Source organism: Prunus dulcis, chromosome 3 (genome assembly GCF_902201215.1).
Source record: "Prunus dulcis chromosome 3, ALMONDv2, whole genome shotgun sequence".
Classification (NCBI taxonomy): domain Eukaryota; kingdom Viridiplantae; phylum Streptophyta; class Magnoliopsida; order Rosales; family Rosaceae; genus Prunus; species Prunus dulcis.
Genome location: NC_047652.1, coordinates 17,065,202 through 17,090,116, shown reverse-complemented (window position 1 = coordinate 17,090,116; position 24,915 = coordinate 17,065,202). Strand labels below are relative to the sequence as shown.

The 24,915-nt window shown below is 39.6% G+C and overlaps 4 protein-coding genes and 1 pseudogene across 4 annotated transcripts; 1 reads left to right on the top strand and 4 right to left on the bottom strand.

The window, feature by feature from the left end:
* Nucleotides 1-940: 940 nt before the first annotated feature.
* Nucleotides 941-2,204, bottom strand: LOC117621889 (annotated as a pseudogene).
* A 687-nt stretch (nucleotides 2,205-2,891) lies between these two features.
* On the bottom strand, nucleotides 2,892-4,738 carry LOC117621011 (UDP-glycosyltransferase 71A16-like). Its single transcript, XM_034351269.1, has one exon. It carries the CDS (start codon nucleotides 4,498-4,500, stop codon nucleotides 3,079-3,081), a length of 1,422 nt encoding a protein of 473 aa, XP_034207160.1. The 5' UTR covers nucleotides 4,501-4,738; the 3' UTR covers nucleotides 2,892-3,078.
* Nucleotides 4,739-6,430: 1,692 nt separating this feature from the next.
* LOC117621009 (pentatricopeptide repeat-containing protein At3g22150, chloroplastic-like) lies at nucleotides 6,431-9,299 on the bottom strand. The gene is given in 2 exon segments (XM_034351267.1): nucleotides 6,431-7,451; nucleotides 7,453-9,299. Coding segments are annotated over 2 exon segments (2,466 nt in total). The 5' UTR covers nucleotides 9,264-9,299; the 3' UTR covers nucleotides 6,431-6,796.
* Nucleotides 9,300-11,835: 2,536 nt separating this feature from the next.
* On the top strand, nucleotides 11,836-13,519 carry LOC117621010 (anthocyanidin 3-O-glucosyltransferase 2-like). The gene has a single exon (XM_034351268.1). The coding sequence runs from the start codon at nucleotides 12,020-12,022 to the stop codon at nucleotides 13,445-13,447; it is 1,428 nt and encodes a 475-aa protein (XP_034207159.1). The 5' UTR covers nucleotides 11,836-12,019; the 3' UTR covers nucleotides 13,448-13,519.
* A 77-nt stretch (nucleotides 13,520-13,596) lies between these two features.
* On the bottom strand, nucleotides 13,597-14,852 carry LOC117621012. Its single transcript, XM_034351270.1, has 2 exons — nucleotides 14,252-14,852; nucleotides 13,597-13,862 (listed from the first exon to the last, which is right to left on the bottom strand). Exons 1-2 carry the CDS (start codon nucleotides 14,741-14,743, stop codon nucleotides 13,755-13,757), a joined length of 600 nt encoding a protein of 199 aa, XP_034207161.1. The 5' UTR covers nucleotides 14,744-14,852; the 3' UTR covers nucleotides 13,597-13,754.
* Nucleotides 14,853-24,915: the final 10,063 nt, after the last annotated feature.

Genomic DNA, 24,915 nt, shown 5'->3' with positions numbered 1-24,915 from the left:
TAGAGAAGGGGGAATGGAGGAAGGGACTGTGAAGAGGGAATGGAGAATGGATTTCAAGGTTGGGTGAGATTGGTTGGAGCTGCCGGTGGCGCACATAGGATGGGAGAATGTGAAATTTTTGTTTTTCAATTTTCATTGTTTTGCTATCTCGGACCAATAGTGCAATGACATGTTTTCCATCGCATGAAAGTCTATCCGTTACATGAAAGTCTATCACGATAAAATAGAGTACTGCAGTCTAAGCTGGACCCCGCTTTTGATAGAATAATTAAAATGATTAATACCTTGATTAGTGCCACTACTACAAAACTGGGCAAAAAGCATGATCCAAAGGCGACCAAAAAGAGGGTCATGTCCTTTTGAATCATATTGGACACATGTATGTAATATTTGTGTCATATGTAGAGAAGACACAATAGTGCTATAGAGCACAAAACATAAAACATTTTCAAGACTTCTTGGAAGAAGAGCGACCAATATAATACAGGGCACGCTCAATACTAAGCCAAATGGAAGAAAAGAGCCACTACTCATACAGGGTATTCCATCAAAGATATCAAAGAATCATTTAACTAAGGATATGAGTCATGACCATACACAACACTACTATAGACAGAAAACATGCTTTTTAACTGACCTGAATAATATGGATAATGCCTTTCCGAGATGGCAGCTTATTACATTACTCTGGCCCAGATCCCAGTGTCCAAGTACACTACCAAAGGCCGTATGGACAGACGTGAGCACCATCTGAGAAAACCTGCTTTGGACAACTGCTGACCTGCCCAAAATCCAAATTAGCTAACAGTAGAGTTCCATCTGTAAATACAAGTGTCGTGTTGGATAACATAAACCTAAGATGAAGGTAAAATCAATTAACAAGACATGCCAATATACTTGCCAGAAAGCAGCCAATATAATAGTTGTCCATAAATAGCTATCTCCCTTGTGCCAAACCGGACCATCCATTATTTTAGGAAGATTGAACCATTTAATCCAGTCCATATGTCCTTTTTGGGAGCTAGAGGAAAAGCATCTGAAAAAGGATTACTGTCGTGTCCACAGGGACAAATGATTGATCCAAAGCAAGTTACATGAACACAGTCTTCCACGGAATATATCACTTCTTGTTATGTAGCCTGGATAGGAGTTGTGGATGCTGTGATAAGTACACCACCAGATGGTGGATACTTTACAAGCAGATTTGTTGAAGTAGTCCACCACACTGAATGAAAGCATAAGATGGCAACAATTCTTTATCCAGTATGCTTCATCACTCATTAGGCTCCATGATTGCATCTAGAGGGGAACTGAGAGAAGGCCTATAACCAGTATCTTTCATCGTCGTAGTCAATTCCTCCAACATATCATATATCTCATCACACTGAGGGTGCTTTTGGTCCCTAGACACAAAACAGTTCAGAAAACCGGTAATCTCAATCCAACTACATCCAGTCTCCTTTCTCAAGCCTTTTTCCCTCATTTGTTTCCTCGCTCTGTCAACATTTTCCCACTTTCCTTCCTCGGCATAAATATTTGAGAGCAAGACATGGTAGCCAGTCTTGCCATTTCCTGCCTCAATTTCAAGCAATTTCTCAGCAACAATCTTTCCCAATTCAAAATGTTTATGAATTCTGCACGCCCCAAGGAGTGATCCCCAAATTTCCGTCACATCACCCTCTTCACCCAACCCTTTGACAAATTCATAAGCTTCAACCACTCTTCCAACTCTCCCTAACATGTCTGCTATACAACAATAGTGTGCCGTTAATGGTTTAATATTGTACTCCCTTTTCATTGAATCATATATAGAAAGACCTTCATCAACCAAACCAGCATAACTACAGGCAGACAAGACTGCAACAAAGGTAATGGCATCAGGTACAATGCCAGATCTCTGCATTGAGTGAAACAAAGAGAGAGCTCTCACCCATTCCATGTTGACCATATCCCAGTATCATTGTGGTGTATGTGACAGAATTCTTCTCATGGGTTCCAGTAAATACATTTTCAGCATTAGTGATTGCGCCACATTTGGAGTACACATCAATTAGGGCAGTTCCGACAAATACATTTTGGTCAAGGTACTGGCGGATAGAGAACGCATGGAGCTGCTTACCCATATCTATGTTTCCCACTGGATTACAAGCTGGGAGAATTGATGCTAAGGTGACAGCATTTGGTATTAGATTCTGCTCAAGCATATGCCTAAAGACAACAAAAATCACTTGAATCCTATATCATTTGACCACTCAATTGAGTTATTAAAATTTTAGTACTTTCTTGAAGCACTATGTTCATTGATTTTGTCCGATACAATTGGATATCGAAACGGTTTTCGATTCGTCTAATTTTTTACAAGAGTAATCTATGAATGTAGACTTAAAAAAATAAATTATTTGGATTATTAAAAAAAAAATCGTAAAAAAACTTAAAAAGTGTCCATCAAATAAAATTATTTGAAAAATTCTTCAATAATACTATATATATACACATATGAATATCAAACAAAGCCTAAAATTACTAAGAAGCCCAGCCAATGATTTGTGGGCCCCTACCAGTCATAGTAAACTAGAATATTGCATTATAAATCGGACCATTGTTTTGGCATATAGCAGCTGAAAGAAAGATGCTGTGAGCTTCAGGGGAACAAGAAGACAAAATAGCATCGTAGAAAGCCTTCCTGTCTTAGCCAATATTTTTTTTGTTTTTCAGGATATGGTGGTACATACGCACCACCACCATATCATAGGAGTTCAAATTAAGAACATTAGTCTACAAATTAAAATTATTTTTTATCGAATTAGACTCGTTCGTTAGCTATAATTTCTTGTCTTTAAATAGCTAGAAAGTTGACTGAAAAATAAATAATAAAGAAGACAACTAATAAATCAGCAACTAACATAAACTATAATGACGAAAATGATAAATAACAAATTGCTTGTTGGCTTGGAAGTCGTAGTAGATTAGAATACCACTACAAAAAGTAGAGTCATCTCTTCCATTGCTGTCAAGTTAGTACAAAAGTACTCATAAACTCATATTAACTAGTAATTACCAATTGGTCTCCCGAATGAGTCAAAGGAAAAGCTGATCTATAAAACGACCCAATGAAGAGTGTGAGGATCCACCGTCCATCAAGGCTTTCTTGCACTTCTCACTCATCTCCTTCACCCTCTTTCTTTGATCACTATCATGCTCCATCACCACTTTTATTCCTCTCTCTATCTCCTCTGCACTCACCACCACTTGATCGTCCCTCCTATAACTCATCTTAATTTCCACTGCCAAACCCAAATCCCTCACCAGTTGAAAGGCATTTAGTTGTTGCTCCGCGTACATTGGCCATGTGGCAACCGGCACACCATGCCATAGACTCTCCAGCGTTGAATTCCACCCGCAATGGGATACGAACCCTCCGATTGCCCGGTGAGCTAAGATGGCCACTTGTGGAGCCCATCCTATAACCTTGCCAATCCCAACCGTCCGGTCGAGGAACCCCTCCGGCAAGACCCCCTTGTGATCTGCATAATCACTTGGGAACGCAACCATCCCTTTTGGTGGGGCCTGGCGTAGGGACCACAAGAACCGAAGCCCACTGTGCTCCAGCGCGCACGCTATCTCTCTCACCTGGTCCTCACCAAAGCTTCCCATGCTCCCAAAGCAGAGGAACACTACAGACGACGGAGGCTGATCATCAAGCCACTTTAAGATTTCCGAACCTTCATGGTTATCGTCACTCTTCAAGTTCAGTATGGGTCCCACTGGGTACAGTGGTGGAGTTTTGCCCTCGTCAGAAATAGAGTGAAGGGCATGCGATTCTAGCTCAATGAATGTGTTTACCAAAATACCCTTGGTTTCTCTAAACCTTCTGGCATGGTTGATGAATTCAGCGGCGCCATGCTTGTCCAGAAACACACCAGGTAAGACTGATCCAGCAGGCAATGGGTTGACAAAACTCGGCACAACCAACTCAGCGTCCGAGTCCTTGAACTCAATGCAGTCCTTGTTCTGCTCATCATGAAGGGTTTGGAGGTGAAACACGAGACCAAGAAACCCTGCGCTGGATGTGAAGAAGATGTACGTAGGAACCCCAAATTCATCGGCCACGTCTATCATAGAGGTGCAGAACAGGTCGACGACAAACCCAGCAAGTCTAGGCTTGGAATCGGACTGATCTGACTCAGTGAGTTTGGTGACAGCATCTTTAACGTGGGCCTTATGATTCTCAATGAAAAACTTGAGGAAGAGGTTAGGGTTGATGCCCCGAGTCTCTATGGCTTCCTCCGGAAGATCGACGAACTTGATACGTTGTGACATGGAGTCTGTGTAGGCATCAACAGTACCCTTGGGCATGCAGTCAAAAGGTAGCTTCATGGTGAGCACTGTGATGAAAAGTTGGTCGTCTCGAGCAACCAAGAGCTTCGCAATCTCGACTGCAGACACGAGATGGCCAACACCTGGGGAAGGAATGAAAACTAGCTCTGCAGCTTTCTTCATTTTGGAGACAACACGAAGGAACTCAGATAGAAATTAGAGAGATGGTTCTTGTTCAAGCTTTCACTTGTGACTTGTGAAGATGGATTAGGACGATCCGTAGCTTTTATATATATCATGTGCTGCATCAATGCATACACATGGATTTTGGTGTTTCCTATAGACCGCTCAATTCTTGGAACTTTCCTTGGCCGAGCCAAGAAAGTGATGTCATGCCTTTGCTGGCATTCTGTAGAAAAGTCGGTCTTATTGTCCCGAAGCTTTCGTGTTATCTTGTTGAGGAAGTAGTTTCCAGAAAGACTTGGAGAGACCAAACTAAAGAACAAATGTGGGGGCCCTCCGACCATTGGTTTGTGAGCCCTGATGAATCCTGGATTACCACGCAACGGTGCTTATATTTAACATGAAAGTATGCAAGCAATTGGATTTCATCTTCAAACGGAAAAGGGACAAAGCGGTAAAGTCCAATACCATAGAATTTTCATAAAATCATATGGTATTTTAAGTAAAAAGGTAAAGAATCATCTCCGCACAGCACAACAAATTTAAAATTGGCAAAAGAATCTGTGAAATCTTGGCAACAAAGAAAACATAGTGCGTATAAGATAGTGAAGTTATACAAAGTAAATAAATCAATAAGAGTAACTAGTCAAACGACTTCCTCCCATTTCTGCAGAGAGGAAAATGCCCGTCTGTACAACCAGAACCCACTTTAATGGCCAAAGGAAAACAGAGTTCTCTGTTTAAGTTCTTGATGGAGAGTCCCGCGGCCATATATGCTTTCCTCAGGTGCCCTGTGACACAAATTACAATTTTTCATTTTCGGAATTATGACCATTTTCACCTCCAAAAGAATGAACAGTTACCGTTCATGGCGGTATGTGACTCTGTAACCATTCGAGCAATTTAATATTTTTTAGGAGCTGAAGAACATGATTCGTATCTGTACTTCATTTTAACCATATATGTAACATTAAAGTATAAGAATGCAAGGTAACAAATATATACTGTGCTCATCTCATAAATTACAGATGACACATTACTGAATTCCTTAACAAACATTTCTGGTGGTTAACAAACATTTCTGGTGGCCTTCATGGGAAAAATTTATCATGCTGCAAATTCATATCTACATACACTTATCGGCAATTTAACACGCACCCTTCTTAAATTATTATTGCCAAATTATTCTTAAAAAATACGAAATATTATTTTTTCTGGTTGTTTATGAAGGAACTAGTACTTATTATTTTGTTCTAAACCAACATTAAGAAAAACAAACAAAAAATAGAAAGGCCCAAATTTAAGGAAAAATAGCTTCTTTGACCAATTTATCCTCCCAGTGCAAATGCAAACTGGTCTGATTTGAGGGTGAAATAGAACCGTCAAGATGGCCTGTTCTATATCTGGGTCTCATAATTTAAGCAGTTATAATAGCCTTCTAAGTGCTACAGAGCACAAAACATAAAACATTTTCATGACTTCTTGGAAGAAGAGCGACCAATATAATACAGGGCACGCTCAATACTAAGCCAAATGGAAGAAAAGAGCCACTACTCATGCAGGGTATTCCATCAAAGATCAAAGAATCATTTAACTAAGGATATGAGTCATGACCATGCACAACACTACTATAGACAGAAAACATGCTTTTTAACTGACCTGAATAATACGGATAATGCCTTTCCGAGATGGCAGCTTATTACATTACTCTGGCCCAGATCCCAGTGTCCAAGTACACTACCAAAGGCCATATGGACAGACGTGAGCACCATCTGAGAAAACCTGCTTTGGACAACTGCTGACCTGCCCAAAATCCAAATTAGCATAACAGTAGAGTTCCATCTGTAAATACAAGTGTCGTGTTGGATAACATAAACCTAAGATGAAGTTAAAATTAATTAACAAGACATGCCAATATACTTGCCAGAAAGCAGCCAATATAATAGTTGTCCATAACTAGCTATCTCCCTTGTGCCAAACCGGACCATCCATTATTTTAGGAAGATTGAACCATTTAATCCAGTCCATATGTCCTTTTTGGGAGCTAGAGGAAAAGCGTCTGAAAAAGGATTACTGTCGTGTCCACAGGGACAAATGATTGATCCAAAGCAAGTTACATGAACACTGTCTTTCACGGAATATATCACTTCTTGTTATGGAGCCTGGAAAGGAGTTGTGGATGCTGTGATAAGTACACCACCAGAGGGTGGATACTTTACAAGCAGATTTGTTGAAGTAGTCCACCACACTGAATGAAAGCATAAGATGGCAACAATTCTTTATCCAGTATGCTTCATCACTCATTAGGCTCCATGATTGCATCTAGAGGGGAACTGAGAGAAGGCCTATAACCAGTATCTTTCATCGTCGTAGTCAATTCCTCCAACATATCATATATCTCATCACGCTGAGGGTGCTTTTGGTCCCTAGACACAAAACAGTTCAGAAAACCGGTAATCTCAATCCAACTACATCCAGTCTCCTTTCTCAAGCCTTTTTCCCTCATTTGTTTCCTCACTCTGTCAACATTTTCCCACTTTCCTTCCTCGGCATAAATATTTGAGAGCAAGACATGGTAGCCAGTCTTGCCATTTCCTGCCTCAATTTCAAGCAATTTCTCAGCAACAATCTTTCCCAATTCAAAATGTTTATGAATTCTGCACGCCCCAAGGAGTGATCCCCAAATTTCCGTCACATCACCCTCTTCACCCAACCCTTTGACAAATTCATAAGCTTCAACCACTCTTCCAACTCTCCCTAACATGTCTGCTATACAACAATAGTGTGCCGTTAATGGTTTAATATTGTACTCCCTTTTCATTGAATCATATATAGAAAGACCTTCATCAACCAAACCAGCATAACTACAGGCAGACAAGACTGCAACAAAGGTAATGGCATCAGGTACAATGCCAGATCTCTGCATTGAGTGAAACAAAGAGAGAGCTCTCACCCATTCCATGTTGACCATATCCCAGTATCATTGTGGTGTATGTGACAGAATTCTTCTCATGGGTTCCAGTAAATACATTTTCAGCATTAGTGATTGCGCCACATTTGGAGTACACATCAATTAGGGCAGTTCCGACAAATACATTTTGGTCAAGGTACTGGCGGATAGAGAACGCATGGAGCTGCTTACCCATATCTATGTTTCCCACTGGATTACAAGCTGGGAGAATTGATGCTAAGGTGACAGCATTTGGTATTAGATTCTGCTCAAGCATCTGCCTAAAGACAACAAAAGCTTCTTCAGTTAGCCCATTCTGTGTGTATCCAGCAATCATAGAATTCCAAGTGGCCTGATCTCTATCATGAGTATACTCTGTTTTGAAAATTCGTTCTGCAATCCTTACTGAACCAGATTTAGCATACATGTCAATGAGATAACTTTCCATCCCCTCAAATTGTATTCCGTGCCTAATAAGATAAGCATGGGTCTGCTTTCCAATATCCAGGTTTCTAAGATTTGATGAAGCCGAAAGTAGAGCAGTTACAGTTACGGAATCAATCATAAACTGTTGCTTTTGCATCTCAGAAACAAGCATTAAAGCTTCATCATCTAACCCATTTTGAACGAATGCAGAAACCATAGTATTCCACGAAACAACATCCCTCTCAGGCATTTTATGAAATATTTTGAAAGACATCTCAACAGAATTGCACCTTGAATACATCACGATAGTTGCATTTTGTAAAATAACGGGCATCACTCTCAAATGCTTGATAATAAAAGCATGTAGTTGCCCAGCTAATTCCAACTGTTGCAACTGCGAACATGCAGTTAAAGCTGATAGAAAAGTCACCTCATCAAGAATAGCCTGTTCTGACTTCACAGCTTGAAAGAAAAGGCTGATTGCTTCAATAGGAAGGTTATTTTGAACATACGCACCAATCATGGTGTTCCAAATCTCTGTGTTTCTCTCTAAACAATGGTCAAAAATCTTCCTTGCATAATCAAGGCAACCAAGTTCGCCGTACATAAATGTTGCTGAGCTCACGGCAAACAAGTCCTTCACATATTCATCACCCAATCTAAGAAGCATACCATATAAAACATTCGCATTTTTATAGTCCCCCATAGCAGAAAGGGCAGGGAAAACATTGACAAAACTAACAGCACTCGGTGTTATTCTCATTCTCATCATCATCGTAAATTGCTTGACTGCTTCTGCATATCTCTCAGTCTTAACATACCATGAAACCAGAGTATTCCACGCAACCACGTTTCTCTTACGCATTGTATCAAACACTCTACGTACTAAATCATACCCAGAATAATCAAAGTCAGTATAGCAAGCAGAGTACATATTCAAAAGTGAATTGCATACAATCCTGCTGGGATTCGGTAGGCACCGAAGAACATGGCAATGCAGGGCTTTACCCATCTTGAAATTGCGGGTATCAGCACACGCTTTCAGGGTAGAAGAGTAAGTGTAAGAGTCAGACTTGATGTGGGGAGAGGAGGCCTTCATCTGGGCATAGAACAAGAGGGCTTCATTGGGCATGTTGTTGCAAATGAACCCAATGATGATGGTGTTCCAGAGAACGGTTGTTGGGCGAGGAAGAGTATCAAACAGTTGGCGGGCAAGGAGAGGTTGGCCTTCTTGGCAGAGTTTGCTGAGGCGGGAGCGAATGGTTGGGGTTTTGAGTTTTGGGAGTGGGAGGGCTGAGGACGAGAGGTGTTCAGGAGGGTTGGCTATTGAGGTTTGAGTGGAGGGAGAGGGTGTGGAGAGAGGTAGAGGAAGAGCAGAGAAGGCCATGGTAATGGTAGGCGGTGAATGAGCTACTCTGCTGAACTTTCCCTCCTAATTTGTGGATTGTGATATTGTTTGGTTGGTTGGCAGTTAGCTAGGCCTCTGTTTTCCTCTGCTTGCTTTGTGTAAAATTACTAAATTTAAACCCCCAAATGCTATGATGATGACATGAGATGTTATGATGATGACCATATTAATTACTTTGATAAACACACGTTAACTATGACATTATATGAAGAGAAAATATGATAAATTTATTAGTTTTCTATTTTAAACTAGTCGAAGTTTAACCTTAGCCAAAATTTAAATTGGATGGACAGAAGCACCCCTTCAAGTGTATATCTCGTTGAGTACATACTCCCCCTTGGAGCCTTACTTGGAGGAAGTTTGAGTTCTTGATTTGCAAAACAATTAGTGCGGAAGTTTTGTTTAATTTATATATTTTTTTTTTTTACAAACGAATTCCCACCTAAAATCGAACCGCTTGAAACGAAAATTCATTTCTTACGCTTACACTTTACAAAGAGACTCTTATATAAGAGTTCATTTTTAAGTAATACTAGCCTCTCCGCACGCGTTTCAATGCTTGCAAGAGGTTTTTTTTAAAAAAATTTTGAATTTATTTTAGAATTTAAAAAATAATGGGTAGTTGTGTTCCATAAAAATAGAATCCATCAATTGATTTTTTTTAAAATATGAAAACGTATGAATTTACCATATTATCTTTATTTAATTAATAATTTCAATTCTTAATGTTTGCATTAACCAAAGGCATTTTCTGGTATTTTGAATGTTTTACTATTCTCTGCATTTTGCTTTATATATATATATATATTATGTTTTCAAAAAGTAAAAAAATTAAAGTTTACTTAAGAGAATGGCCTATTTATTATAGTACTCCCTGAAATTTCGGTCAAATCTCATTTTATCTCTCCAAAGTTAAAATGACCTATTTAACCTCCCTTGATCGTGATTTCGTGTTCCACTTTACCCCTTCATGTTATCTCCATTATAACTCTGTCAATTTTAATGACGTGACATGGGTATTTTAATCTTTTTACAACAAGTGATGATGGGTCATGTGAATGACCCATTTTTTTTGTTTAAACTGAATTAAATATATAATAAAATAATGTAATTACTTGTTTACTTTTATATATATTGGAAAAATTAATAATAAAAAATCTTTCTTCTCTATGCTTTAAAAATAAAATTATATATAAAAATTAAAAAAAAACTTACTCAGATCCAACTCTCCCTAGCAACACCAGCCCAAGCGACTTCCCCAGTCGCTCTCCGCTCCTTTATCCTTCTTTCTTCTAATTTCCAAAACATAACAAAGAATATAAACAACAAGAAGAACATCTTTAGTAGCTACTTCTTCTACTTTTTCTTCTACTTTTTTTCATAAAAAGATTTAGTTTTTAATTAAATGGGAAGATCTCCTTGCTGAGAAAAGGCGCACTCCAACAAGTAGCTTGGACCAAAGAAGAAGATGATCTCTCTCGATCTCTCTTTCTCTCCCCCAAAACCAACTTAGGGGTGGATGTGGTACTGTAAACTCAAAATTTCATGTAAATCGCAAACCGCCCGAGAAATCGCGGTATTGCATTATTTGAGATCGCAAACCAGCCAAAGAGTTGAGGTTAATCGCAACTCGGTGGAATCGCAAATCGGTCAATGTCCACAACGGTATTCACCGATTGTGTTGTTTTGGGCCTAAACAATCCAAGCAATCCCAGAAAATCCACCACCCTAACTAGGCCTGGAAAAAAAAAAAAGAGGGAGAGAAGAGATGGAAACAGACATAGAGAGGAAGAAGGAGGAAAAAAGAAAGAAAGATAGAGGTAGAGAAGAAGTTAGAGATGAGAGATGGAAAGCGACGGACAGAGGAAGACGTAGGAAAAATAGAAAGAGAAAAGGAGAGGACAAGGAAAAAGAAAGAAAAGAGAGGGAGAAGAAAAAGAAGTAAAAAATAAAAAAGAAAAAAATAAAGAAAAAAACAGGCTTTGGTTTGGCGCATAAGCAATGCATGAGTGTTGGTATGCCCAACAAATGGCTATCTTTTTTAATTTTTTTAATTCTTGAATTGTATATTATATATTTTAAATATAATATTTAATTTTGTGGTGGGTTTTGACGATGTCAGTTATGAGGTTAAAATGCGATCGGTAAATGCAATTTTGCGCTATTTTCGTTCAAAATGCCTACCTTACTATGTGCTCGTTTGACATTGTTTTTTGGAATGATAAATAATTTTTTTAAAATTTGAGAAGCACAGCTCGTTTTATAAACTATGAGAAAATCATATCAATGTCATCAATCACATCCTTTAGTGGTGGCTGCGTTTTATGGACCACAAATCAATTTCGTGACTCTTGTCATGGTGAGCCCAAATAGCTAGCTGGAGCCAATAATTTTAATATGAACCCAAGCTACTTGTGCTTGATGAATATGCGATGACTTAAATTAAACAACACCACACAACCAAACCAATCATCCAATTAACAAGACACCGTGGTGGATAGGTAGGAAGAATGTTATTAGTTTGACAACATTACATGCCTCGTTATCATTGGGAATTTCTCTCTCTCTCTCTTCTGTTTTTTGACAAGGAATTTTTTTATATTCTCAGAATTGGCCTACACCACATAAAATTGAAAGACGTCAATCACCCTTCATCCACCTCAACCGCTCTCAATATATGTCAAACATGCACCATCAAGAAAGCAACAGAGTGAGCAAACAAAGCAGCACAAAACATGAAGAGAGCAGAGCTGGTTTTCGTTCCCACACCGGCCGTTGGCCATCTTGTATCAGCAATAGAGTTTTCGAAACGATTATTGGACGTCTGTGATCGATTCTCAATCACAATCCTCGTCATGAAACCGCCATTTGAACCCTCTGCTACTCTGAACTCAAACACCAGCACACAATCGCTTGCTGCCTCCCACGGCCACATCAAAATCATAGACCTTCCCACTGTGAACCGCCCACTTGAGTTTCTTCAACAGTCTCTGGAAAAATACATCACAGTCTACATAGAGGGCTACAAGAACCATGTGAGAGAAGCCATAGCCAGCCATGTCTTGCCCAGTTGCTCTGTTTCTGGTTTAGTGGTTGATATGTTCTGCACCACCATGATTGACGTGGCCAACGAACTCAAGGTTCCATCATTTCTGTTCTTCACTTCTGGTGCTGGCTTTCTCGGCTTCCTGCTCCACCTTTCGAGCCGCTACGACCGAGTCGACACGGTGTTTAAAGAATCGGACTCCGAGTCAGTGGTACCGAGTTATGTCAACCCTGTTCCTTCAAGCGTAATTCCTTCATTTGCTTTCAGCAGCGAAGGGTACATTTCCTTCGCAAACCATGCCAGGAGGTTCAAGGAAACGAAGGGTATAATCATCAACACATTTGTTGAGCTCGAATCCCATGCGGTTGGCTCACTTTCGGATGGTGAAACCCCTCCTGTTTACACAGTGGGGCCCCTGATTGGCGAGCATCCTGCGCAGCATTCTGATCATCAGAGCAAATTTGACAAAATCATGACGTGGCTTGACGATCAGCCTTTAAGATCAGTGGTGTTCCTCTGCTTTGGGAGCTCTGGGAGCTTTGATGAGGCCCAGCTGAGAGAGATTGCTATTGGCTTAGAGCAGAGTAAGCAGAGGTTCGTGTGGTCCGTGCGCAAAGATCCGCCCAAGGGCAAGTTTGTGGTGCCAGAGGAGCACACAAGTCACGAGGAGTTTCTGCCTCAAGGATTCTTGGAGAGGACCAGTGGGGTCGGGATTTTATGTGGGTGGGCCCCACAGGTGGAGATCCTGGCCCACAGGGCAGTGGGGGGCTTCGTGTCACACTGTGGTTGGAACTCAATAATGGAGAGCCTGTGGCATGGGGTGCCTGTTGTGACTTGGCCTCTGTATGCGGAGCAGCAGATCAATGCGTTTCAGATGGTGAGGGACTTGGGGCTGGCTGTGGAGCTGAGATTGACCTACAGAAAGGACGGTGTAGATCATTTTGTGGTGGCTGATGAGATTGAGAGGGCTGTGAGGTGTGTGATGGACGGTAATGATGAGCTGAGGAAGAAGGTGCAGGAGATGAGTGGAGCGTGTAGGAGGGCTGTTGGTGATGGGGGGTCTTCATCTGCTTCATTTGAAAGCTTGATTGAGGTTATGTTGGCAAGTTTTAATTAAAGCAGTTGATTTTGTGTGCAGGGTCACAATTTTAGTGCAGACTTTTATGAATGCATGGTTTGCTTTGCTTGAGTAAATCTTAGGTTCTACTTTAATCTAATCTAAATTACATAATTAGGGATTTAAACCCAAGTGCATAATACATCTGCTCTAACTAAATCTCTTTATAAGTGGCATAAATGTTTTGGAGGAATGTTTATCTCCAAATGCTAATAATGTTGCTGTTAATGAGAATGCAGGTTAAAAAGACAATGAAATGAATAAATAAATTAATGAAACAATAAAGAATTACAAATGGGGGAAGCCTTCAAATATTTCCATCTCTCAGATAATTGGAGAGCCTCACATGGTCCATGGGATCTCTCTTCTTTTTCTTGAAATGTTTAGAGGCAGCTTTTAGCACCTTATTCCATACCTGAACACAAATGACAGAACCTTCATATGTTAGAAATCCAGTCACCAGATTGATTTTAGTTCTAAGTTCTTCCCCTGCAAAACAGAGAAATTGGAGCTAAAACAGAAAACAAATTCCCAAAACTTTGATGCTAACAACTGCATCTTTATGGGTTGCCTTAAATTCTCATCTCTTTCCCCAAAAATTTCATATTTTTACTTCAAATAGCTTGTAAATTGAGATCATTTTCAGAGAAAATCTCAAAAGGGTAATCTCAGATTCAGTGATCTAAACCTTCTTCTCTAACCCAGATTCTTTCAGCTTATAAAAATATGTATATAAAATAATATGTATATAAAATAAATAAATAAAACAGAAAGATCTAAGAACCCAGATGAAAAAGGCAGTACCTTTGAGGCTAAGGGGTTACAATGAACCTTAACAGGAGTTGGAGAGAAATCAGAAGCCAATGCCATCTTGCTCTTCTTCTTCTTCTTCTTCTTCATCTTGTTCTTCAAAGCACTCCTGCTAATATTAAATCCAGCGGTGGAGATCTTCTTCTTAATACTAGAACTGACTTTCTTGATGCTGCTGTGACTTTCCAACTCCAACCCCATCTCGAAATTGAGCTTCCTTGGCGTCATGAAATCGAAATCCAAGTCCAAATCCATGGGAGCATGAGCTCGAGGGACCAAAGGGGACCATATTGAACTCTGAGTGTAGTCAAAATCGAAAGCAGAGTTGTCTGGAAACTTGCAGAGAAGCTCTTTTGACATCACTGGCTGCAAATACTCCACCACTTTGCAAGTGCTGCTCAAAACTATGAACCTCTCTCTTTCTTCTTCTTGTTCTTGTTCTTGGTGTTTCAGTGAAGTGAGTGAAGCTGCTTCTTTTAATGCCATTTGTGATGTAAAGCTAAGAACTTTTGTGTTGGTGAAGTTTGGTTTTGGAATTTGGAGCAGCAAAGGGGAAGACAGAAAGGAGAAGGAGAAGACACAGACAGGAAAGTTACCGTTGGCTTGGGTGTTAGTGTTTTCTTAAAGTCTTTTGACTATAATAACATCTGAATATGCTGTCCAACGGCCAAAAACAAACGTGATGTGTCTGACCAATTTTTTTTTAGATCGGGCCCAGGCCCAAAATAATCTAATATGATTGATTTGGCCCACTTGCTTGGTTCTATTAACTCCCAAATAATCTCTCAGCTAACTTTTTCTTCTCTCTTGTTTTTTTGTTTTTGTTTTTTGTTTTTGCTTTTTGGGTTTTTAATTTCCATTTTTGTTCTTAAGAAATCAAGATCCTAGTCAGTAAGTAAATTCGCATATCATATGCTTAGTCTTGAGAAAGTGTCAGTGCTTCAAAGAATAATCATTTTCTGGTTTATAGGAAAGTGATTCAAATTTCGGCTCTCTTTCAATATTGAGAAGAGAAGTACCGCTACACTAAGAACTATTTGGTAATTGGTTCCACTGTGAAACGTAATTGGTTCTAGACAAAATAGGCAAAAATTTCAAATCAAGTAAAAAAAGTAACTTGGTTATTGAGTAAAACTACAAAAGTTTTATTAAGAAAAAATTCATTAATATATCTCCATAAAAATTCTCCCTTATTTGAACTTGGTTTTGACAGATAGGGGTCATTAGTACCGGAAAGGTCAGCGAATACAATTAAACTACAAATGAAGAAAAGGAAAATTAAATGTGAGATTAAGCAGATGACTTTTGTTCTTAGTAGTTGCATGCTCACACATCTTAATTCTTTAAGGAAGAGATTAGAAAAATCAAAAGGCTTTTCACAATCATTACTAATCCAAAATATTTCGTTTCTGAAAATAAAATATGTGCAAACTGCTACTTAACAAAAAGGAAAAGCAACTTGACAAATTTTTCCTTGAAGAAAGAAATCTACAAAGTCCTTCTGTGTCATCCAAATGATGACTCACGCATAGGTCCGAGAAAGGGATCCAACGACCAATCACATCCCTCACTAGAATTCCACTTATGACATGTTTTTTAATTTGTAATTGGATTATGAGGAATTGAATTAAGGATGAATTGAATTGAGGAGGAGTTGGATTGAGGAGAATTAGATTCCGGATTCCTAATGAAGTTGTTTACTAAACTATATGGATTGAGGGGAGTTAAATTCTGAATTCCTATTGAAGTTGTTTACTAAATCATGTGGAATTGGGGTAGGAATGGTATTAATTACTAAAATGTCCTCATTTTTGGGTTAAAGTAGATTGCATATTTGGAATTTTGAAAATTGTGTGAGGATATAATGGGTAAAAAAGATGAATTCCTAATGGGTGAATTCTCCAAGAATTAGAATACCACATCCCATCCCGGAATTGAATTCCTCCAAAATCAGGAATTCAATTCCTAATTTTGTGTAGGCCCCGCTTACTTTTCAATTCCTTGATGTGAAGTAAACGAAGGAATTCTCCATAGGCGGAATTCAATTCCTGATAAGAATTCCAATTCCTGATTAGTAAACACACCATTATTTCTTCCGGACCAAGACCTCTCTTGTTGAGGCTGCAAAGGAATTCTCGTGAGCAAGTTCGCAGCCAAATTTCCATACATGTTGGCATGTTAGAGCCTCACACTCCTAATCTGTCTTAAATCACATCTGCACTTATTAACAAGCCCCCTGATCACAGCGCTAGTTCTGGTTGTCAAACAAAGTAGGGTAAATATTCAGTTATGCTAAGATACGCTCACATTATTATTCTTCTCCAATATGGAAGTATTTATACAAGTACAAAGATGTGTTAACCCTAAATAAAATAGGAAATATATCTAAATTACAATAGGAAGTATATCTCTATTACAATAGGACTAAATAATAATTGGTAAGTAACCAAAATTCTAATAAAATAAGAAACCAAAATCCTAACTAAGTAAGGACTCGCTAACACTCCCCCTCAAGTTGGGCAAAGATATTTCACAAGCCCAACTTGACAAGCGAGTCACAGAACACCATACTTGAGAAGCACCAATTGTAGAGAAGGTCTTTTCATCAACCACGAGTGAAACAAGTGACAAACTAAAGCAAAGTTTGTAGCGGAAACACAAGAGCAAACCGTAAAAAATAGGGCACATAGCAGAACACAGAAACCCTGTGAGCACGACAATAGGTAAGGTAGAACACAGAAACCTTGTGAGCACAACAATAGGTAAGGCAGAACACAGAAACCCTCTGAGCACGGCAGAAGGTAAGGCAATAGCAAGGTAAGCGGTGGCGACAGTAGCAAGGTAGAAAGTGGTGGTGGGCTAGGATTATAGGCTAAGTGTATAGTGCAACGAAAATAGGTAGTGTCTAGGGTTAAGGAAGAGATAGATAACAAACATAGCAACATCATCAGCAATAACCATAGCAACGGAAAGCGAAGCAAACAAAGGCAAGGTCAATGGTCATGATCGCAGCGGAAAAACACACCAGCAAAGGCACGAACACGATAGAAGCAACAACAATAATGTCCCCAGTAAGAGACAACAAAACTGACAGCAGCAAGAGCAACACAAGGCACTGGCACCAACAAGAGCAATATAAGGCACTGACACCAGCAAGACAAGGCAGGGCATGTAATGACCCAAACCTAAATTAATATTTAATTAGTAATTTATTAAGAAGAAAAGACAATTTTGCCTTTGGAATAATGTAGTAAAGAAAAGTTGACTTTTTGACCACGAAGGAATTTAACAATTCCACATACACCGTTACGTAGAGCATGACAAAATGAGTTCGTAGACACGAAGTGGACTCGAATAGGAGCTTTAACGAAGAAAATAAGGTTAAAATACTCCGAGGGGCAAAACGGTAATTCAAAAAATCAGATTTTTACAAAAACCTCACTTCTCTCTTGTCTCCCTCAGTTTCTTTCTCTCTCTCTCTCTCTCTCTCTCTCTCTCTCTCTCTCTCTCTCCCCCCCGATCGAAATTTTGTGGCGCTGTCGCCACCACGGACCACCACCGGCCACGAGGCCGAACTCATTTGAACCGCTGCCACTTCCTCTTCCCTTTCCGATTGCTCTCAGCCCTTGGAACCGCCAGTGCTGACTGGAAATTGCAGAAATCCAAGCGAGTTTGACCGGAACTTCACGGCCTTCGTTCTCCGTCGTCCGGCCACCAAATCGGACAATCCAGGTATGGATTTTGAACCTCTCTAGCTGTTCTAGCTGCCTATTGGGTAGGATTCAATCGGTTCTTAACGTAGATAATTGATTTTCGAATTGAAAATTCGATCAGTTTTTGGCCTCCGAGTTCGGTCACTTCCGATCAGGTTTTGGCGTAGGTCCAAGAACAAAAGTGGTTCCAAATAGGGAGTTATACATAGGGTAGGAGTTTGGAACTGTGGTTTTGAGATTTTTCGGCGATACGTAATCGCATTGGACACCCAGCACTGCCGGCGAGTACGGAGGCGCGTGGGTGAGGGTAGTGAAGTGGCACTATGTCTCGATGAGATCCTTAGGTTGTCACGAGCGCGTAGTAATTCGCGGATCTCAATTTGGATACCGTTTGAGCCTCGAACGGATTTTACATATTGTGCGATTTTAGGGTTCAATATTGTTGAGCCGTTGGATCGTAATTGTTTTTAGATATGTTACTCTAGACAATTTCAGAATCGTGTAGGATTCGACGGATCGTGAATCGGAGTCCCGGATACTCATAAATCGCGAACCCTAGGGCTAGGGTTTAGAAATCGTGCGATTGTACGATCGTGATCAATCCGACCGTTCGATCGAGACCAAGCCCTCAGGACATGTGTCCTAGATATATTGGAACTTTTAGAGGCTTCCGGATCATATTGTGAGGTCATGGACCCGCGGGGTTTCGAGTTGACTTTTTGGAACTTTAACGCTTTTTGAGTCCCAAGATACTGTTAAACTATCCCTAGTGGAAGGAAAGCTTTTATGGCCATATGAACAACTTTAAATTGATGCACGTACTTCTAGGAGCCGGGGGTCAGGGTTTTTAAATTAATACTATATTGTATTAATAGAATATTATGGTCATTGAATCAGGCACCCGGGCACCAGTTGACTCGCAGGAGGGACCTTCAAGAGGTCCAGCGAGTACGGACTACCAGTGAGTGGACTCTTTGTTTTTATAAATAAATTTAAGCAGTTCAGTTTCAGTTATAGTATTTGATCTTGAATTAATTTTATTCAAAGATTAGTGTTTTATAAGCTGTTCTATGCTTTTGAATATTTTATTTTGCATACTGTTGAATGGAATACCCTTTAAAGGATATAGGAAAAGAAATTCTAGTTAGTTATCAGATAAATGGCAGTAGAATTTTAGAGGTTACAGAAATTCAGTTATTCAACAGATTTTCTTTAGAAACTTTTTATTTTCCTAAACCACCTTGTACCCAGATATACAAATGTTGCCTTCAGATTAAATGTTGCCTTCGGATTGTATTGGTTGCCTTCGGTTTAGTCAGCATGCTTGACAGTTGCCCCACGAGTTCTTTGGTACTCGAACTCGTGTGGAGCGAGTAATGCGGATCAGGTGGACTACGATCCCCTGAATCCTGCGAGTTGCGGCTCGGACTGACCTCGTGTCACTGAGACCTGCGAGTATGTGTCACCCATGGTGATGCAAGGAATTGACGGATATTAGGAATTGACGGAAATAAAGGGTACACCTAGGTGGTAGTTTTAAACTGTTTTCAATGCCTTAAGAAATTAATGTTGACCATGAGTATGCTTGGCTTATATACATGTATAATTATATGAGTGCATTGATTTCAGAAATAAAGAGAATAATTTAGTTTGTATAACTGTTTTTACAGTGGGGTTAGTATGTTCATATGCTATTTTCTAAACTTTGTTTTTGGGTCCACTCACCCTTTTTAATGTTTTGTGCCCCCAGGCAGTAGACGTGCACAGGAATCCACCACCGGGCCATTTTCCACATTCTGCGCCTTTCTTTTGATGTAGGACTTTTGTTTTGTAAAAGGATTGACTCCTTTGTAAATTCTTAGTTGTCGCTCTGATAATTTGCCCTAGACTTAGAATGTAACTGTTGGAATGTATATATATGTATACTGGCAGTTGGTTGTATATATATACTTGTTTGTAAAGCAGGTCCTGTTAGGGCAAAAACTGTGGTAGCAGCAACAACAGAGACAACTTCTCTTCACTCTCCCTCTCCCCCTGAACAGAAGGGGTCCATAGAGCCATATGATCAGTGGTACTTGAGAAACAGGTACATACAATCAGCCATGATAGATAGGTAGGTGAATTGCAATGGAATAAATGAGCAGCAGTGTCACTCCCTCTCAAATCCGACGATGTATGAGAGTCGAGATTTGGAGAAAGTAACACCCAAATAAGCGGAGAGACAAAGGCCAGCTAGGAGAAGGCTTAGCGAGCGGTGACGAGGCTTGCGGAGGTTTGAGATGGCTCGGTGAGCGGTGACGAGGCTCACGGAGTAAAGAGACTTGTTATGAAGTTTCAAAGATAGAGAAGCTGAGACATGAAGGAAGACAATCTGGCATACAAAGATGAAAAAATAAAATTTTTGGAATAGTAGCAAAGAAGCATGTGAAGGCTCGGTGCAGTGAAAACACATATGAGAGGATGAACAAAAGATGGTGACTATACAAGATGAAGACCCATGATGGGTTACGAATGAGGAGTGCCAACGACTCTCAATTTGGCAGAGGTTATCACAGGTTAGGAACCTGGCTCTGATACCATGTCAAACAAAGTAGGGTAAATATTCAGTTATGCTAAGATACGCTCACATTATTATTCTTCTCCAATATGGTGGTATTTATACAAGTACAAAGATGTGTTAACCTTAAATAAAATAGGAAATATATCTAAATTACAATAGGAAATAAATTTTTATTACAATAGGATTAAATAATAATTGGTAAGTAACCAAAATTCTAATAAAATAAGAAACCAAAATCCTAACTAAGTAAGGACTGGCCAACACTGGTGACGTTGCCGCACATCATCCGAAACACAAACGGATGATTTCCTTCGATTTCAAGGTAATCGACACCTTCACCTTTAGCAAATTCAAAGGCCCGGCTGAATGCAGTCGACTGAGCCCTTGTAAAGCTGCTGACCATTTCTACATGTTGCGCAAAGGCAGCTTTAAATACAGCATTGTGATCTCTCATAATGTAAACCGACTGAAGCAGTCTTTGATTCGTGCTTGTAATGACCTGTGAAGCTGAGCTTCCAGAAATCATTCAAGGGTTGGAGTCCAAGCAATGTAGCGGACACGTGGTCCTTTATTAGTGATTAGCATCCTTTGGGAAGGGTATGCGGCCATATTTCTTATTGTCCTGAATAAGGCTGTGGTTTTAGCAAACATACAATGATGGATAACTTGAACAATTGAGCAGATTTATACCAGAGTTAGCTTAATTGCCCTGTTATGCCTTTTCAAGTCATAGATTATAAAAATGGTAGATATCGTATATGGCAGGGGACCGTTGCAACGGCCAGATAATTTATTCAATTGCTTCCTAATGTTTGAATTTGAAATTTAAAAACATAATTTGCATTTTGAGTAGTGAAGCTAATTAAATTGCTTCCTAAATTTAACAAAAGTTCAAACCTGGATTGTTATAGATGGCAAGGGACCGTTGCCAACGATAGCATAATTTTTTCCAATTGAACTCTGAAACATAACTTACATGCTATAACAGGACCCGAATCAAATTCCGCTTTGGAATTCGAGTCGAACCCTGTGCGTGTCCGACACTTGGCAAATGTCGGGCACAAAAGACCTATTTGCCCTTTTTTTTTTTAATTTTGACCTTGACTTCTACCGAAATTTCGGCAGAGTCTCCCCTATATTTTGTTCAATCCCAAAACTTACACCTGTCAAAACGAGCATAAATATCCAAACAACCAACAGCTAGCACTTCAATAAACATGTCAAAAGTTCCATTCCCGCTCTAGGGCAACATATCAGAGCAATTTTGATAGTTTACGGATCACTTAATTATTTTACTTACCAACACTTTTGAACCAAAAGGCACGGAAGTCAAGATGGCCCGGTGGTGGATGTCTTGTGCACGCTACAGCCTAGGGGCGCAAAACAGTTGAAAGTGTGAGTGGACAAAAATAAGGTTCCAGAAAACAATTTGCGAACATAATAACCCCCACTGTAAAATAATAGTAATAAAAACTGGATATGTAAAATGCGCTTGAATTATGCTATCAATATCGAGAAAACTTGCATAAAATCACAGTAATTAAAAGCACAGTAATTAATCCTTGCATAAAAGCACTGAGATCCAAAACTTGCATAAAAATACTGAAATCAAACCTGCATAAAAGCAATGTACTCAAAACTTGAATCAAAGCACTGCAATCAATCAAAACTACCACTCGGATGTACCCCTGTAAATCCGTCAATTCCCCTGGCAGGTCTCGGCGACACACAGTTTATCTGAGCCGCAAACTAGCAGAATTCAGGGGACTATAGTCAACCTGATCTGCTGGCAGGTCTCGATGACACAAAGTCGACTCGAGCCGCTCTGGCAGAATTCAGGGGACTATAGTCAGCCTGATCCGCAATCCTGGCAGGTCTCGGGGACACAAAGTCAGCCGAGCCGCAAATCCTAGCAGGTCTTAGGACACCAAGTCAGCCGAGCAGCAAATCCTGGCACTCACGGTCCGAGCGTCCCCGAAACTCGTGAGGCAGTGTCAAGTGCACTGACATAACTGTAAATAGACTGGATGTCCGTAGACATCGGTCCAACTGAGGGTAATTATCATAACTTGGTACATGGTGGTTTAAAATAAACTTTTTTTTTTTTTTTTTAGAAAAGTTTGATAATTAACTGTAGTTTGATAAATCTAAGCTAGGCTGCTATTTCTGTATCATAAATCTCAAAGTCTGCTGTCTATATAACTTCAGCATGTTCAACTAAGCAGTATAGAAATAAAGATATTGTACGGCACAATTCATGTTCGGAAACCCTCCAATAAAACTCATTCAAGATCAAATAATGAAATTCATTCATATAAACTTATTTATAAAAGCATTTATATAAACTCATTTATAGAAAATCATTTATGAAAGAAAGGTCCACTCACTCCTGGTCCGAGCTCGCTAGACCTCCTGAAGGTCTTTCCTGCGGGCCTGCCTGGTCCCGGGTGCCTGGGTCGACAGAAATGGTGGCCGGAGGAGGGAGATCGACGGCATTGAAGTTTTGGCGACCTCCGGACGGTTTCCTGCGTTTTTCGGCCAGCACCGGTCGTTGGCGGGCGGGGGACCGATCGGGAAAGGGAGAGGACTCGACGGCGGTTCGAACGCCACCGGTCCCGTGGCCGATGGTGCCCTGAGGCGGCGCCAGCGAGCTCTGGAAGGTGGTGAGGCAGTTTTCGCTCGAGAGGAGAGAGAGAGCTGGGCTGGTTTTATAGATCCAACTTCGAAATATTTATGGTTATGCCACTGAAACTCTTTTGACCATAACTCTCTCGTTACAACTCTGATTCGGGCCCACTACATGTCTACGAACTCATTTCACCGTGCTCTACGCAACGGCGTAAGTGGAATTGTCAAATTCCTTCTTGATCAAAAGTCACCTTTTTCTTAATAAAATATTCCGAGGGCAAAATCGTCCTTTTTTAGAATAAATTAATAGTAAATTTAGGATTTTTTGTTTTGGGTTATTACATGCTAAGTAATGGAGCTTTTTAAATTTGCTTTCTAAATTCAAGAACAGTTCAAGCCACACTTGTTATAGATGGCGTCGGGTCGTTGGCAACAGTAGGGGTGGGCACTCAAACCGGCAAACCTAAAATCCGAGCCGAACCACACCGAACCAAACCGGAAAAAAATCGAGTTGACCAAAAAGTCAAAAATCGAACCGGACCAGTTTGGACCGGTTTCGGATCCGGTTCCATGTCTTCAAAAACCGAATCGGTGAAACTAAAAAAATATATAATTTCAATATATATTTATATTTAATGCTATATTTTTAATTTCACTAAAAAAAACTTAATATTTATCCAAGTTCAATGTCAAAATATCTCTCTTTTCTCACTTTAATATTTATTTTTTATATGAAATTGAATAATTTGTTAATTTTCAAATAAAAATAATAATATTTCAGTTGAGAATTGTATTACAAAACAATTTTAAAAAATAATTTTTATAATCCGGTTCAAAACCGAACCGAAACCGGTTCAAACCGAACCGAAACCGGTTCAAACCGAACCGGACAGTTTTTGAATTTTTTTAATTAAAACCGAACCGAACCAAACCGCATGAATATTACCGGATCGGTTCTAATTTGAGGCAAAAACCGGTCCAAACTGAACCGTGCCCACCCCTAGGCAACGGTCCTATAATTTATTGTCCAAGTTTAAAGGTTGTGTTTAAATGTGAACTCTGAAACATGATTTACATACCAGATGGGTAATTTCCTAGTAAAATTCCCTTAGGGAGAAGAATAGTTATAGTTTATGGATGGCAAAGTGGTGTTGCCAAACAGTTAAAAAAAAAAAAAACAGGACGACATGGAGATTTTAATTTAACAGTTAATAACAAGAATAAGAGCTACACAATTTATTTACCTATGTAAGCCTGCTTAATGAAGATTACAATTTCTTTTTCAGCAAATTCTAGCAAAGGAGTTCATGTGGGCTTTTTAGTTGTTCTTAGTTAAAACTGAAAGTCTTGTGTGTCTGCAATGAAATATATAGAGAGTAAGAAATATGCTCAAACTACGATGACACATTTAGCTTTGATGATGAGCGAAAGTTTTATGCAGCTCTCTCGTTCCCAAGTTTGGTATATTTTGATCTTCCTGGTTACATTCCCAAACAAAAACTCCTAGGTTTCAGGTTCAGTGATGAGCATGAACCAAGAGTTCTGTAATATTGAAGTTCAACTAATACCACATCAAGCTGAAAAACATGCATTAGTGTGTGAAATATGATTGCTAAGGCAGGAAAGGATGTTAAACTATTTTGGAATATTAATCCCAAGGAACCATTTAATAACAAGTTAATAGATTCCTGAGAAATGTAGAGCCTGATACACAGAGAGAGAGAGAGAGAGAGAGAGAGAGAGAATGGAAGTTTGTT

Excerpts from the sequence above, each read along its gene's own strand:
- LOC117621011 (XM_034351269.1), bottom strand. The coding sequence starts at position 4,500 with ATGAAGAAAGCTGCAGAGCTAGTTTTCATTCCTTCCCCAGGTGTTGGC.
- LOC117621010 (XM_034351268.1), top strand. The coding sequence starts at position 12,020 with ATGAAGAGAGCAGAGCTGGTTTTCGTTCCCACACCGGCCGTTGGCCAT.
- LOC117621012 (XM_034351270.1), bottom strand. The coding sequence starts at position 14,743 with ATGGCATTAAAAGAAGCAGCTTCACTCACTTCACTGAAACACCAAGAA. Across the intron at positions 13,863-14,251 it reads GTAACCCCTTAGCCTCAAAG|GTATGGAATAAGGTGCTAAA; the intron begins GTACTGCCTTTT and ends ATTTGTGTTCAG.